General features: G+C 38.3%; 1 protein-coding gene across 50 annotated transcripts in view; it reads right to left on the reverse strand.

Moving 5' to 3' along the window:
* HUWE1 (HECT, UBA and WWE domain containing E3 ubiquitin protein ligase 1) overlaps window positions 1–17,068 on the reverse strand; it is a 157,971-nt gene that overhangs the window by 66,031 nt on the left and 74,872 nt on the right. For all 50 annotated transcript variants that reach the window (XM_060407790.1, XM_060407794.1, XM_060407783.1 and 47 more), the window contains 8 exons: window positions 16,491–16,616; window positions 15,871–15,972; window positions 15,329–15,409; window positions 9,674–9,780; window positions 8,974–9,151; window positions 8,053–8,144; window positions 7,033–7,244; window positions 582–639 (listed from right to left, as the gene is read on the reverse strand). In XM_060407790.1, coding sequence (XP_060263773.1) covers window positions 582–639; window positions 7,033–7,244; window positions 8,053–8,144; window positions 8,974–9,151; window positions 9,674–9,780; window positions 15,329–15,409; window positions 15,871–15,972; window positions 16,491–16,616 — 956 coding nt within the window. The remainder of the gene's footprint in view (window positions 1–581; window positions 640–7,032; window positions 7,245–8,052; window positions 8,145–8,973; window positions 9,152–9,673; window positions 9,781–15,328; window positions 15,410–15,870; window positions 15,973–16,490; window positions 16,617–17,068) is intronic.

The following is a 17,068-nucleotide window of genomic DNA, read 5'->3' on the forward strand; positions in this document are numbered from 1 at the left end:
TTAGAATCCTGGAACACTGATTCAGACCAAACAAAGCACTCTGTAAGGGGAAGAAAGCAAAATATGGCCAACACACACACACAGCCAAAAGAGAAACCATCTCTGGACGCATTGTCTGGAAGTGCTTATTGGGCTAGAACAAATGCTAAGTGGGCTTCCCAGATAATTCTGGGAAAATTCAAACTCATTTTCCTGTGAGACACACAGAAGTTAAAAGAAAACACCACATTAAATTTTTCTTTTTTTGGTAAAAGAGAAAGAAGTTAATGAGAAAAATGGCCAGTAGTGGGAAAAAAATATGTTGGGACACATTCATAAAAACATAATTCTAGATTGGCCTAACAAAGCCCACTGCCCTCCTGTTTGGTTTCCCAAGGGAGATGAATAGAAAACTGGGACTTTTCAAAAAGATTGCTAGCTAAGTTTGGCAAATCAATCTCACAGAACAAGTTTTGTACATCTTTTCCCACTGCTTTGAAGTTTAAGGGCCCCAGTTTTAAGTCATCAGATTATCTGGTAACCCCACACATTTTCCAGAAAAACACACATCTTTACTCAGTTTGCCCTACCATTAATCTTACCACATTAAGGATGTAATCCATGAGGGGAATAGGAATACGCTCCTCTGTACCAACAACCCTGTTAAGGGAGAAAAGAGTGAGTTACACAGAAATTCACAATACCAGTGAAAGTGAAAGTGAAGTCTCTCAGTCGTGTCCAACTCTTTGCGACCCCATGGACTATAGCCTACCAGGCTCCTCTGTCCATGGGGTTTTCCAGGCAATAGTACTGGAGTGGACTGCCATTTCCTTCTCCAAGGGATCTTCGCAACAAAGAAAAGGAAATAATGAGATTTTAGGTTTTTTTCTCAGTTAAGACATATCCTTCAGTATACAGCCCAGAAAAAAAGGAAAAGAGGTGAAATCAATTCTGAAGGTAGGTCTCCTAGCCTGAGTAGGTTGAGAGCACAAAAGGAAAAACCAAGCTTTCACAAACACAGCATTTGTACGTATCTCAAAAGAAACTTCTAAATTAGGAAAACTACTCTAAGAGGAATTCATCAATACGAAAATATTAAAAATAAGCAAGGTCAATTAAGAGACTATTTAAATATTTGCTTGAAAAAAGGCACTAGAAAGAAAAAAATACACAAACATCTTAACATGTTCTCACATCAAATTTTAAGTTATAAGGAGCAGGAAATGGAATTTTAGTCAAGATTCCATGCTTAGATTTATCAATCATCCAGAACAGATGAAGTTAGTCCAAGATGGAGGCTACACCCAAGGCCGCCTTTTCCACAGATTGTTCCAGAGAACTATCCACAGATTGTGATGATGTCCTTTTGCTTCAGATGCTTCAATGATGCACTGAAGATAAGAAGGCTGCAATAATGCCATAGCTGCAGAAAATGCAGTCTTTAGCCCATCTTGGGTTTTGTTAAGAAATGAACAGAGCGGAAAAAACCCCACAAACTAAAACAAAATCTAACTAAAAGATAAACCCTAAGAAAGGACAAAACTTGAGGGAAATAAGGAAAATTTTGGACATAGGCCTTTGGGAGAAAAGGGCAGAGACAGAAGAAGGGAAAGGTAGGGGGAGAAGGCAGAAAAATTGGCAAGAAACTAGTAATTTTCACCTCTGAGCAAGATAAAATGTGCACAAACCTTTGCCAGGCATAAGGATATTTGGCAGCAAAATGGAGACTAGGGAAAGAGAGTGGAGAGGCATGATGAATGGCTTTAGAGCTAAAATATCCAGAGAGAGAGAGCTTGGGTAGGATGCTGTGAACACGCTCAATGAAGAATCTGGGGAAGAACTTTGTACAAAGGGAGGACCTATATATATGCCAGGAGTGAAAGGATTCCCTGGGAAGACTGCAAACCATTCTCTGACTATAAACCTCCTCCTCAGAACCACTGCTACTTACACCAATTATACACCACCCCAGCCTAAGTGCACCTTCTTGGGAGAGAATCTCTATAACTAAGAATTACAGGTGTGGCTCTAGCCCAGGGAGATACCTGCCCCTTTGCAGAAGCCAAATAAAAGGGTAAAGAGCCAAAGTAATTATCATGAAATGGGACTTAGGTACTTTCTCCACTTGCTAGATGGAAATTGGAGAGAACAAGAGAGAAAACATACCAACAGTGGTTCTTAAACTCCAAGAACAAACCTGTTCAGTAACTACCTTGCTCCCTATAGTCAACTTTTTGCCTTCCAGGTTCAGGACATCATATAGGAATAGTAAAAATGATCAACTCAGAAATCCCCCTACTAACTGGTTTTAAGGAAATCCTAAACTCATATAAAACTCTGACCCAGAGCATCTTTGAAACAATGAAAGACTGCATTCCTATAATGAACGAAATAATTTACCTTAACTGTCAAACTAAAAACTTCTGCTTCTCCCCTTTCTCCAAAACAAACATTCCCAAATTTAATTTTACATGTGTATTTAGGATGCTGGAGCCCGTAATCAGATGTAGAGGATTCCAATTGAGTGTCATAGTACACGGGTACAGGACAAGAGATGTCATGTTTTGGCTTTTTGTGGGGAGGGAGCAGATGGGTGGGTAGGAAAATCAGGTCTTTCTTCCCACTTCTGAGGAGACACCGCTACCTTTGGCAAAAAGAGCCCTTCCAGTGTGCCACACAGAGAAGGCAATTGCAACCCACTCCAGTACTCTTGCCTGGAAAATCCCAAGGACGGAGGAGCCTGGTAGGCTGCAGTCCATGGGGTCACTGAGTCGGACACGATTAAGTGACTTCACTTTCACTTTCCTGCATTGGAGAAGGAAATGGCAACCCACTCCAGTGTTCTTGCCTGGAGAATCCCAGGGACGGAGGAGCCTGGTGAGCTGCCATCTATGGGATCGCACAGAGTCAAACACGACTGATGCGACTTAGCAGCAGCAGCAGTGGGCCACAATTCAGGGAACTGCTTCTCTGCATTTGATGCCTTTAAACTCAAACAGTTTTCATTCAAGTTTCAAAGGGCACGTGGATTTATATAACCCATTTCTTTCAAGTTGTTCAGGGTAGGTGTTTAAGTTAGGCAAAATAAATGGAATCAATCACAAAAATAAACCATGGTGCCCAACTGAAAAGCTTGGTTACTTACTGGCAAGTATATTCATCCCTAGCAATGTCAGTTTTGCTGAGCTCAATTTAGAAGGCAGAAGAAAGAGGCCAACAAATAAGTATTTAGTACTACTTGTGGTGAACGTCTTTGAATGTAGAACAGAGCTCCATGTATTTGGGGTAGACTGTAGTGCCTAAGTTTCCTTATTCCAGATTTCTAGCACAAACCATGTGTCTCAAGATCAAATACAATCACTTTTTTCAAATACTGCTGATTTCAGTGAAACAACAATAACAACAAGGGAAAAGAACACTATCTTAGTCTGGAAAAAAACTGAAAACTTGAAAGTTTATCAACAGGCAAATTGATAAATGCTGTAGTATATTCATACAATGCAATACTACTCAGCAACAAAAACAACATACTGATAGACAACACGGATGAATCTCAAAACCATACTATGCAACAAAAGCCAAAAATAACAAAGTATATACACTGGGGTATGATATACATGTAAGACTCTGTTTATTCTATTTGTATGTTCTAGAACAGGCAAACTTGTCCTATGAATGACAGAAGTAAGATAGGCGGCTGCCTCATTTTAAGGCAGGGAAATAGGAAATGCAAAATTAATTAATGGAAAAAAATTACCTATCATTTAAGGCATTGGAAAACAGATGGAGGCATGGGAGACAAGAATTTATCTGGGGTTTCACTGAAGAACTTTGCATAGGGTGGGGGAGGGATACAAACAATACTTTTGAGGAGGGGGTGGCACACACTGCAAATTTTTCTACCATGATAACTATCTGGGATAGGGAGATAAAATAATTTGCCTTTACAAAAATAAACAAATGGGACCTAATTAAACTTAAAAGCTTTTGCACAACAAAACAAAGTATAAGCAAGGTGAAAAGATAGCCTTCAGAATGGGAGAAAATAATAGCAAACGAAGCAACTGAGAAATAATTAATCTCAAAAATATACAAGCAGCTCCTGCAGCTCAATTCCAGAAAAATAAACGACCCAATCAAAAAATGGGCCAAAGAACTAAACAGACATTTCTCCAAAGACATACAGATGGCTAACAAACACATCAAAAGATGCTCAACATCACTCATTATCAGAGAAATGCAAATCAAAACCACAATGAGGTACCATCTCACGCCAGTCAGAATGGCTGCTATCAAAAAGTTTACAAACAACAAATGCTGGAGAGGGTATGGAGAAAAGGGAACCCTCGTCCACTGTTGGTGCGAATGCAAACTAGTACAGCCACTATGGAGAACAGTGTGGAGATTCCTTAAAAAAACTGGAAATAGTACTGCCATATGGCTCAGCAATCCCACTGCTGGGGATACACACTGAGGAAACCAGAACTGAAAGAAACACTTGTACCCCAATGTTCATCGCAGCACTGTTTATAATAGCCAGGCCATGGAAGCAATCTAGATGTCCATTGGCAGATGAATCGATAAGTAAGCTGTGGTACAAATACACAATGGAATATTACTCAGCTATTAAAAAGAATGCATTTGAATCAGTTCTAATGAGGTGGATGAAACTGGAGCCTATTATACACAGTGAAGTCAGAAAGGAAAACACTAATCAGTATATTAACACATGTAGATGGAATTTAGAAAGATGGTAATGATGACCCTATATGAGATAGCAAAAGAGACACAGATGTAAAGAACACACTTTTGGACTCTGTGGGAGAAGGCAAGGGTGGGATGATTTGAGAGAATAGCATTGAAACATGTATATTATCATATGTGAAATAGATTGCCAGTCCAGTTCGACGCATGAGACAGGGTGCTCAGGGCTGGTGCACTGGAATGACCCTGAGGGATGGGATGGGGAGGGAGGTGGAGGGGGTTTCAGGATAGGGAACACATGTACACCCATGGCTGATTCATGTCAATGTATGGCAAAAACCACTACAATACTGCAAATTAATTAGCCTCCAATTAAATAAATTTTTTTAAAAAAGAATTTGCCTTTAATATAGATAGTGGTTTTCAAAATGTAAGTTGAGTTTAGGTAGTCTTTTGTATTCTCTCTCAGCCCTAATAATCCTCACATGACCCAAATGAAGCTTGAGAAGGTGGCAGAAGTGGAAAAGTATACATGTATCAATATTTGTGAGATTCTTAGATTAGCAGAGCCTGGGCATTAAGGTGCACGGGCTTCAGTAGTTGTGACTCTGAGTGTTTAGAACACAGGCTCAATAGTTGTGGCACACGGGCTTGGTTGCTCTGTGGCATGTGGGATCTTCCTGTATCAGGGATCAAACCTGTGTCTCACATTGGTAGGCAGATTTTTTACCACAGAGTGACCAAGGAAGCCCTCTAATCTGATACTCTTGATTCATTCTATCAACCACTAAATAAACAGTTATTGACTATATACAAAGTGATTGGGATACACTGTTGAATGAGACATTGTCCTTGCCTTTGGAGAAGTATATAGATCAGTGGGGAAAACCATTAGAGAATATACAAATAATTTTTAACAAAACTGTTGGGAGAAAATTTCCTATAAGAATAAGGTATTTGAGATGAACTTGCAGGAATCTGGCAGATAGAAAAGGAGAGATCAGATAATTTGGGGATGGGGATAAATAGGAAGATAATACACAGTGACACAAGATATTCCAAGAAAAGTGTGCAGAGTGAAGACATTTGAGGACTTGAAAAAATGTCAACTTATCAAGGCAGCTTAAAATCTGGGCGTGTTAGACAAAAGATATAAGGAGTCTAGGTAGAAAAGTTATATGCAGATGAATGTGCACAGCTTGACTCAAAACCTCCACAAATACTAACATTCAAGAAATCATTCCCTCATTTATTGTCAGGAAAGAGAACTCTATGCCAGCAGGATGGCTGACAATCCAGGATGTGGCAATGAAGCACTAAGATTCCAACTCCTTTGCAAGTGAACTCCTGCAAACTGTTAGGATATCCTCCTTTTCCAGAAAGAGAACGTTTTAATCGAAACAGAAGAAGATGGCATTAGATGAAGGCAGGGTTGACTTCTCAGATAAGGAAAATATATCTGACCAAGAAAGGAACATACTTCATTACTTTCTGGAGTTTCAAGAGGGGACACTTGTTTCGGATTCTAGCCCTACACTCCTGGTGTCTATTCCACCATAATCTTAAGTCCCAAGTCACCCTTCAAGATCAGCTCAAACCCATTCATATTCATGCCTAAAATGATCATGCTTTTCTCAAAACAACTTCTATATACACATCAAAAGAGCACTTATTAAATAAATGAATGCATAACTGTCCAGAGGGATCACATCTACTTCTAGCATGAAAGTAATTAAGAGTTATAGCAACAGCTATTGCTTTTCATCCCTTGCATGCAAACATGGTAAGCTCAAAGAACCAGGTCCACCAGCAGTCTTTATCATCTCTGTCCCCATCTTACCATCCAGGAAATCAATTTTTATGTAGAATAAACCTCAAATAAATAGAAGAAGGAGAATCTACTGTGTCTGGCTACAATCACATAGTACATTCCAAAGTCGTCTGATTTATATGGAATGAACAGATCAAATAAACAAAGACCAATCAACAAATCCCTGTAACTCCTAAAAATTTCTTAGATGTATGCTCTCTTATGGAAATAGTCAAGCAGTAAATGATGTGGAACACCAAATCAACAAAGGGAAATCCTCTGAGGAAGGCCATTTAATTTGATATATTGAATTCTGACTGAATTTCATGAACAGCATTTAAGAAAGCAAGCTTGCTAGGGCAACCAAAACAAACACCAAAGCACAAATGACACACAAGAATCAAAGAAAGAAAAATTATAAGACATTTTGGGCTGGAAGAACCTGACAACCAGATCTAATTCAACTCTCTCATTTTTAACAGGTGAAAACAACATGCTCAAGATCACAAGGCTAGAGAACTTGTCTTGTGAACACCTACTGCTGATTAGGCTCAGTTTCATTCTGCTGGGTAGAATTAAAGCTCTGCATGGCCTGTACTTCCTCTTCCTCCTCATCCTCACTAGAGGCCTCTTCTGCAGCATGGTTAGATCTTGGGGGAGGAGCAGCAGCAGTGCCATCTGCCTTCTGGATTGATGGCTTCTGACAGATGTATTTAGGGTCTCTTCCAAGATTACAGATTTCTTCAAGTAACTGAAAGGCAAAGGAAGCAAGATTATTTATTAGTAATTAAGGAATGGGGAGATGACTAACATTTTTGGAGCACTTTCTATGTGCTATATACAGAAGTGCCAAAACAATTTTGTTGTTTGTTCAGTTGCCCAGTCATGTCCGACTTTTCGCAACCCCATGAACTGCAGCATGCCAGGACTTCTATCTCTCACCATCTCCTGAAGTTTGCCCAAATTCATGTTCATTGCATCGGTGATGCCATCCAGCCAATTCATCCTGATGCCCTCTTCTCCTTCTAAAACACTTTAACTAAATATTATATACACTATTTCTGGCATGTAGCCATTAATTTCATTTTAAAAGAAGGAAATTGGAAGTTCTATGAATTTAAATAACTTCTTCAGGATCACATGGCTGTTAAGTGATCTACTGACCGACCTGACTCCATGTTCTAACTCACCAACCACTAGTAACTCATATACCAGTTTCAATAATCCTAAGAGACAACCAGTAAATGTGAAATAAATAAACCCCAAACAAAAACCTAATCAAAAAAGATTAGAAAGGGTAATATGCTTTTACGAACAGAAGCTAAGCCTTGGCAACTTCTTAATATCCTATAAAAGAAAGCAATACTTAAGTGACTTTTTTTTTGGGGGGGGGGGAGGCAAAGGACCAACCCAAGGACTTGGAGGAAATGAGGCAGACATAATCCTCTTATAGGCACAGTCTAAGAATTCAAATGACCTCCAGTATACGATGCCATTTCCTAAAACCTCCCACTCCACTGCTCTCTCATGCCCATAGTCATGGCCGAATCACTTCCCACCTTGATGATCGCAGTCGTTGCATCTGTTTTGAGGGTAGGCTGATGTCTCATGAGCTCATCTACAGCACTTCCTAGGTTGGAGGCAGTATCCCCTTAAAGCCAAAAATGGAACTGTTAGACTGTAGAAAACAGAGCTTGAACTATGTTTTTTTTTTTTTTTTTTGGTGCCAATTTAAGGAGGAAAGGAGAAACTGAGTTGGTGGTTGCGATTTTCTAATGTCATGCTTTCTCAAATGAACTCATACCAACCTCAACAACCAAATCACTGGAAAGGAGTCTAGTAAACACATTTAAAAGTAACCATGTATGCTACATTATACTCTAGTACTCTCTACTGTCAAGGTCTGAGTTAGTATTGAAGAGTGAAGAGAGAGTGAGGAAAGAAAGAAGCATAAACCGTTAACCCTGACTGCCCCGATAGAGAATGATAACAGCTAAAAGGCTAGACAAAGCACATTTTTGAAAACTGGGTTCCTTCTGAAACTCTACCTTATTGCTATGCCTCAGTGATCTGGTCTCAAATACACAGAGAAGGAAGTCTATTCATTTGTGACTATTTTAGGGACTTGGATATTAGAACAGAAAATTGCCAGGATCTCCTGTTGCTGAAGACTAGATGGTAGACTTGAAAATCTACTGCTGGTTTTCTAATATCTATTCCTCAACAGCACTGTAACAGTACATTTAACAGTGAACTGCTTAGAAGTAAGGAAATATTATGAACACCGGTAAAGGATGAAATATTTTCTACCTACAATAGAATGTATGGTGATAATTCTCAATAAATACACACCTAGCCAGAGACATGAAGTGAGATCAAGGAAGAAACAGTTTCCTTGCCAACTCTGGCTTGGAAATCACCTGAATCTTGGCACAACAGCAAACCAATTATTTACTGTAAGGCAAATTCTCATGAATTACCTAGAGGATCAGAACTCCTCCTCCTCCGCATGGCTGGGAGGTAATCTGGAGAAAGGAGAACTTTGAAGAGACGTTCAAAAGGCTGACACTGTACAAATGACTGCAGACCTCGGGCATTCAAGCAGAGTGCACTGAATACATTTGGGAGGGAGCCAAGAACTTCACGGGTAGCAGGAACCTAGAGAGAAGATAAAGTGAGCTTGAAGACATTTCGAAGAGTCCAGGCAGACTTGGAAAAACTTTGGCCAGGGGTACTGCACAGAGAGATAAAAAGAATCTTGATGACCAGATCCCAATAGTTTCTTTTCTTTTTAAAATACTTATTTTATATTGGAGTATAGTTGATTAACAATGTTGTGAGTTTCAGGTGCACAGCAAAGTGATTCAGTTATACATACACATGTATCTATTCTTTATCAGATTTCTTTTCCCATTTAGGTTGTTCCATAATATTGAGCAGATATCCTTGTTATATAGTAGATCCTTATTGGTTATCCATTTAAGCTACAGCAGTGTGTACATATACATACTCCCATACTCCCTAACTATCCCTTCCCCTCATCCTCCAATAGTTTCAATACTACATATAGAAGCCAAGAGAGAGTTTTCATGTCGTAAGACTGCTTTTTGTGTGTGTGTATATTTTATGGAAAGGGGTTATGCACTGAGAATTCTTTACAGAGCAGCAGAAAGGACTCACGTCTTTGATAAGCAGTGCATGTAGCATGACATCTGTCAATCCATTGTCCTGGAGTGAGGAAAGCAATGATGGTTCTTGAAATACAAACACAGTCACCACTTCAGTAGCTAAAAAGAGATGAGAAATATAAGAAACTGAGAGATTCTTCACAAGTATTAAAAGCAAAACCCCAAAGGTTCAAACAAAACAAAATAACAAACAGCACCACACATAAAAAAATCCCAGAACTCAATGTACAACATTTAAACACACACGATTAGTATGAAATAAAAGTTCTTGATACTGCTCATCAGAGATTGATCACTATTAGGAATTTAGTGATTAATCTTTAAGATTTGTATGGAGCAATGTATAGGTATGACAATTATATATAGTTAGTAATACTGTATTGAATAGTATAAATATGCTAAGAGAATAGATTTCAGATTCTCTCATCACACACAAAAAGGAAACTATGTGAGGATATAATGCTTAACTGTAGAAATCATTTCACTATGTACATCAAATTGTGTTGTATACCTTAAATATATAAAATTTAAGAAAAAATAAAAACTGAAATTTTAATTTTTACAAGAATGAGGTTAACTTCATTTTTCAATTATAATACATGATATAATTTCCTTTATCTTTCTCATTTCACTACAACTCATTCAATTTGAATGGTTGCGTACCATTCCACTGTATACATGTACCACCCTGTATATAAACCAGTCCATAATGGGAAAACCTGATAAATTTAAAAATAAACTCTTTTTTGTATGCTTATGCAGGAAAAAAATGTATGATGGGGTTGTGAGTTTGCTGGGTTAAAGTGAATATAAACTTACAGATGAAAATGGACAAAATATCTTCTAAAAAGCCCTTTCAGCAATTTAAAAATACCAGCAATGTTAAGAGTCCTTGGGTACTAATCTGACCAATTTTTGACAATCTTTAGAAATGTGCCCTAAGACTTCTATTAATGATTCTAGAATTTGGCAAAAACCCTATGCAAGAGGAAACAGTACAGCATTATTGCATTCATTAAAAAGTAACCAAAAGAGAAGCTAGAAAAAATACTTGGTAACAAAAAAAGAATTTAGTGAAACTACAAGCAAAAAGCACAAATAATTAAAACCAATAACCAGTCTTCAGAAAGGACTGAAAAAAGTTTACAAACTCAAGGGAAATCTAATAAAGAAAAGAGTACTATATATTAGCAATGAAAAAAGACTTAACTGGATTCACAACAAATAAAATTTTAGAAACTATGTGAAGTGCACGATGAAGTACAGTGCTTTTATGTCATAAAAATTAACTCTCAATAAGACTATTACAAGAATTTCTAAAGTAAAAAATACTACCAGGTAACAGAAAGGAATCAAGTCAATCAAGCTGATTCTAGACATGTTATTAAATCTTTAGGAACAATTAAAACAAGGCTTTCTAACACATGAGATTTTTTAAAGTTTACTTTTAAAACTTAACAAGGAAGGTACATGCATATACAATATCCATAAGCCATGTATAAAACAAACTCATAATAACTGACACCTAAGATCTAAAAGAAACTAGAGGATTTTCAGTTTAAGACAGTGAACAGAACTCCTCTCATCAAATGCTACTGAAATGGGAGATATATGACAATTACTGGGACCAAGAGTTGTGAATGGCCTTTGCTATTTCTGATGAGCTATATAAACTTATGGAAATAAGTCCTTTTTTGGGTTTCTATTGGTATATGAAAGACTCTTCAATAGACATTAATTTGTAAAAATTCCTTAGAATTTAGATTCTAAGGAGCAATTGAGTATTCATAAACTAAAATTAGTGTTCTATTATCAAGTCTGCTTTCTTGAGGAGGTCTAACTGTAATCCGGCATCACAATGCTACTGTGCAACAAGGGTCATTTTGAGGAGGTCTAACTATAATGTTAAAAGTTGGCTTAAAGCTCAACATTCAGAAAATGAAGATCATGGCATCTGGTCCCATCACTTCATGGGAAATAGATGGGGAAACAGTGGAAGATTTTTTTTTGGGGGGGGGGGGGCTCCAAAATCACTGCAGATGGTGACTGCAGCCATGAAATTAAAAGACGCTTACTCCTTGGAAGGAAAGTTATGGCCAACCTAGATAGCGTATTAAAAAGCAGAGACATTACTTTGCCAACGAAGGTCCGTCTAGTCAAGGCTATGGTTTTCCAGTGGTCATGTATGGATGTGAGAGTTGGACTATGAAGAAAGCTGAGTGCCGACGAATTGATGCTTTTGAGCTGTGGTGTTGGAGAAGACTCTTGAGAGTCCCTTGGACTGCAAGGAGATCCAACCAGTCCATCCTCAAGGAAATCAGTCCTGAATATTCACTGGAAGGGCTGCTGTTGAAGCTGAAACTCCAATACTTTGGCCACCTCATGCGAAGAGTTGACTCATTGGAAAAGACTCTGATGCTGGGAGGGATTAGGGGTAGGGGGAGAAGGGGATGACAGAGGATGAGATGGCTGGATGGCATCACCAACTCGATGGAAATGAGTTTGGGTAAACTCCGCGAGTTGGTGATAGACAGGGAGGCCTGGCATGTTGCGATTCATGGGGTCACAAAGAGTCGGACACAACTGAGCGACTGAACTGAAGAGCTTTCCACAGTTTGTTATGATCCACACAGTCAAAGGCTTTAACATAGTCATTCAAACAGAAGTAGATATTTTTCTGGAATTCCCCTGCTTTCTCTATGATCCAGTGAATGTTGGCAATTTGATCTCTGGTTCCTGTGCCTTTTTTAAACCCAGCTTGGACATCTGGAAGTTCTTGGTTTGTGTAATGCTGAAGCCTGGCATGCTGTGATTCATGGGGTCACAAAGAGTCAGACACGACTGAGTGACTGAACTGAACTATAATGCTACATCACAATGCTACTGTGCAAGGGGGACAGTTTAAATACTCCTTTAAAATTAATAGATGATTAAGAATTAGAATGAACACAGAAAAACCAATCAGCTTCAGATGGAACTAAGCAACTAACTCTTAAAAGAATTTAGATAACTCTTTAAAATCAAATTCTAGAATCCACAAGCCCATAAAATAGCAACAATCCAAGATAAATGGTCTCTTAAAAATAAGGTAATAGTTGGCGATCAAAAACACCTGTAAAAAAAAAAACTAAAGATTTGATAATGCAACGGGCATCTTAAAAGATTATACAGAGAAATTCTCAGAAAGTTAAGTGAAATGAGATCAATATGGTAGGCTAAGAACACGGCATATACAGACCTGAACAGATTAAACTGTGGCAAAGATAAAACAGGAGATGAGAGAGAAGAAAGGGCAGTTGAAGAAGTTAAAGGGGAAGTTAAAGTTGGGCATAAGAGTGCCAGAAGAGCCAGAGGTAGAATTTGGGAGGAGGGAGTCTTTACTTAGTGGGTTTCAGCATGGACAGCAGGAGGACATTACAACCTCACCAAGTGCTTCCTCACTTACTTCCCCTTCAGGTTCTTCCTAGTATTCCACCAACTGGCTACAAAAGGGAGCAGTGGGACATCTTTTTACCTTTTATACTGGGCCTCATCACCATCTTTGGTGTTACAGGCACAAGTTTAGGCGTCTTCATTCTGTAACAGATTCATCTTATAGAGGCTACACAGGTAACAGCCTAACTTCTGGCCAACTACATAAACCGAACAGCTCAGGTCACAGAAGCCCTTAATGAGGGACAAAGCAATCTACTTGCTATGATAAGTGATAACAGATGAGCATTAAACTACCTACTGGTATTTCAAAGTGCAGCTTGTACCTTAAAAGGGGACTCCTGCTGCATGTGGGTTAATAGAATAGGACAGATAGTTCAACAAATAAAACAATAAACCAAAACAGCTAATCATATTACTAAAATACTCCAAGAGATTCTCAGTCCCCCATTAATTTCTTTCCCTGGCCATCTCCTGCCTGGGGTGAAAGGCTCTACACTATCATTTATGGAGTTAATAATTGTTGAACTAATTATTTTGGGTTGGATTTACAAATTTCACCCCTCTCAAGTACAAATTTACAGGGAACCTGTGAGGTTATGTTAATTCAAATGCCAGGAATGAATTTAGACTTTTAAGAAGGAATTCTGCTTTTATGCTTCCTGCATCATCCTGAGAGGGCTCACGTGCTCCGCACCCCTAACCACATGAACGAGCATCTTCTTGCTGCTTCTTTTAAACTTCCCCTTTATAAATAAAGGGTTGTGCATTTGCTTTTCTGTTTGGGGGATTTCTCCCAGAGAGAGCCATCCTTCCCTGCCCCTTTACCTGGGACTTCTCCAACTGAGTAACAAATCTTTCTTTGATCATACCAAACTACCGTCAGGAGTTTTTCCATCTGAAATTAACCTTGGAAGGAGTCTCTCCATGTCAAAATGGAGTTGCTGCAATACAAGGGAACACTGCCTCAACCTGATTAAGAGGAGCAAAACATTCAACACAAAATCTTCTGCTAACCTCAAACTTTCTTTTAAAACAAACTTCAAACTTAATGGTGAGATATTGACTGAATGCTTTCCCCTGAGGTCAGGAACAAAATGTAAAATAGAAAGCATAAAGATTATGAAAGTAAAATTATTTGTAGATGATGACTTTATAAAATATCTTAAGAGATCAACAGTTTTGCACTTCTAATTTAGCAAAGTCACAGGATACAAAGTTAATATACAAAACCCCTATATTGCTTTGGTGAGGGAGTTAAGTATCTGAGTCTGTACTAGCCAAAACTACTCCCTCCAGACACCCTGCAATATTAAAATATGCATGCTACTGGTACCAGGAGGCATTCTCACCTCCCACTAAATTCCTTTACAGTTTTAAGGAGAATTCTAGAAGCATATATATCTCGTTTGTTGTCCTGAATATGTATGGCACTCAATAAATGCATTAATAAATGAAGTTTTAACAATAGCAACACTCAAAGTAGTGCTGATGTCAAAATGCAAGGACATTTATTCCAAGTAACTAGAAAGTACCTACAGGTTCCAAAACTGAATTTTCTACAGTAAGAAACAATTTTCTATACTACAGCTTACAGGTTTGACATTCAATTCTGAGAATGGAAAACATTCTGATTGGGCATTTTAGACCAAGGTTAGGGGCTAAGAACCAGGGGCTTCCCTGGTGGCTCAGCAGCAAAGATCCACTCGTGATGCAGAGACACAGGTTTGATCCCTGTGTATGGAATATCCCATAAAGGAGGGCATGGCAACCACTCCAGGATTTTTGCCTGGAGAATCCCATGGACAGAGGAGCCTGGTGGGCTATATAGTCCATTGGAGTGCAAAGAGTCAGACAGGATTGAAGTGACTGAGCCCGCAAGGGCTAACCACTGAATAAAGACATGTTTCTTATTATACCTACAGTGTTTAAGTGTAGCACAAAAAGCCAAGTGTACAATAGTATTACTGACTGCAATACACTGAAAAAAAAAGGTTTCTGTAGTGTAATGGTTATCATGTTTGCCTGACACAATACATTGCAAATGGATATTTATTTGAAAAGGAACTCTGATCTTTCTCTATTTTATCACCAACTAGAAAGATACAAAATCATACAGTGGACAAATATTCTGCACACACACAGATATAAAACACACACACAGAGCACTGCCAGGTTATTCCAGCTTGGTATAAACAAGTTCAACTCCAGTTACCTAGGAGAAAGAGTGATGGGCCATAGTATTCTGCATTGCTGATGATGTGTTTCAGGGAGGTAGGCAGAGAACCATCCATCACTAAGAGAAAAGCAAATATCAAGAAGAATATGATCAGTCCAGTAGTAGTTTGAGCGGTAGAGACGATGGATCAATATATTACATACACCACACAGTGGTAAACAAAGTATTTTGATTCCTTAATGGTACCCACTTGTCTCCTCCTAATATTTTATTATTTATTCTTTGTCTATGTAATAACCTTTTAACAGTAGATCAAAGAATAAAAGAATACAGAGACAGAGAGACAGCGTAGGGTAGCAGACTGGAAGTTAACACATCTAAAAGCTGGAAAAGGAAAAAATAGATGAATCACTATTAAAATAGTTGAACAATCCTTAGGTCCAGGAAAAGTAACACTAAAAGACTAAGCTAACACTAAAAGCTATTCAAAATGTCATGGCCTTTTTCTACAAAGTATGAAAAGGATCAGTCCTTGAGAGAGTCAAACACCCTTGTAGAAAATATCTAGAATCCAATACCATGTCGTATGCCATCTGAGAAAGCAGGGTCTTGAATGGCCTTCTTGAGGAAATTCAACATGGATTTGAGAAGTGCGGCTCGTTGTGGAATACACTGGACTCCTGGCAAGGGAGAAAGAGGATTATACTGGTTCACCATTATGTACAATGAGCAGGTACATAAAACAAATTTTTAGGAGATCCATATACACTATACCAATACTAGCAGACATTCGAAGTGAAATCTCTGGATGCTGGGAAGAACATTTACCTAAGCTTTAAAATGAGAAAAAATAAATCACCAAGGACCACACAAAATTATACTAGAAGTCTAAAGTATTAAGGAGAAAAATCACAAAGTAAAAAGATTAACTCTAATACTTGTTTCCCATTTTGAATATTATCTGCCTTCAAACATGGATGTGTTGATAAAATAATCAATACACGAAGAGTTGAAAAATTATAAATACTATGAAATAAGTATTAATTACGAGAAAATGAACACCAGAATGCAAAGTAACAGTCATAGTCATAAGAAGCAAACCTCCAAATGTACTGCTTAAGTTCCCCTAAAGGACCATGCTTCACTAGCTTAGTATTTCAATCACTGTGATTGGTTGTGTCTCTATATGTCTACACACCAGGACGAGGGCCAGGGCCAGAGGAGATGCTAGTGCTGCTGGAACTTGATGCCCTTAATTCAACATCCAGCCGGTGCTCCATAGAGATGGATGAGCTGGGACTACTTTCCATAGTCACATCTGTAACTGAAGTAAAAGTTATGATAAAGAAATTAGAATAAAACAGACCAAAAAAAGTTATTTATTTTTTTTTCTATACAGTGAGATGAATCAACATGGAGAAGGATTAAAATACTGAAACCAAAATGAAAACACAATTGACCCTTAAACATCACGAGGGTTAGGGGCCCTGATGCTTCAAATAGTTGAAAATCTGCATATAACTTTACAGTCAGTCCAACATACCTGAGGTTCCAAATCCATGGAGTCAATCAGCTGTGGACTGTATAGTATCTGTAGTACTATACAGATACTATATTCAATGAAAAAATCCACTTATAAGGGGACCCATGCAGTTCAAACCTGTGCTGTTCAAGGGTCAACAGTACCTTTCCACAAAGACTAGAAAGGTATTTCATATCACCAGTTATTCAAGATATGCAAATTAAAAACAGCCCCTCAAAAGAAGTCCTTCAATA

This window comes from Ovis aries, chromosome X, assembly GCF_016772045.2.
Source record: "Ovis aries strain OAR_USU_Benz2616 breed Rambouillet chromosome X, ARS-UI_Ramb_v3.0, whole genome shotgun sequence".
In the NCBI taxonomy this organism is placed as follows: domain Eukaryota; kingdom Metazoa; phylum Chordata; class Mammalia; order Artiodactyla; family Bovidae; genus Ovis; species Ovis aries.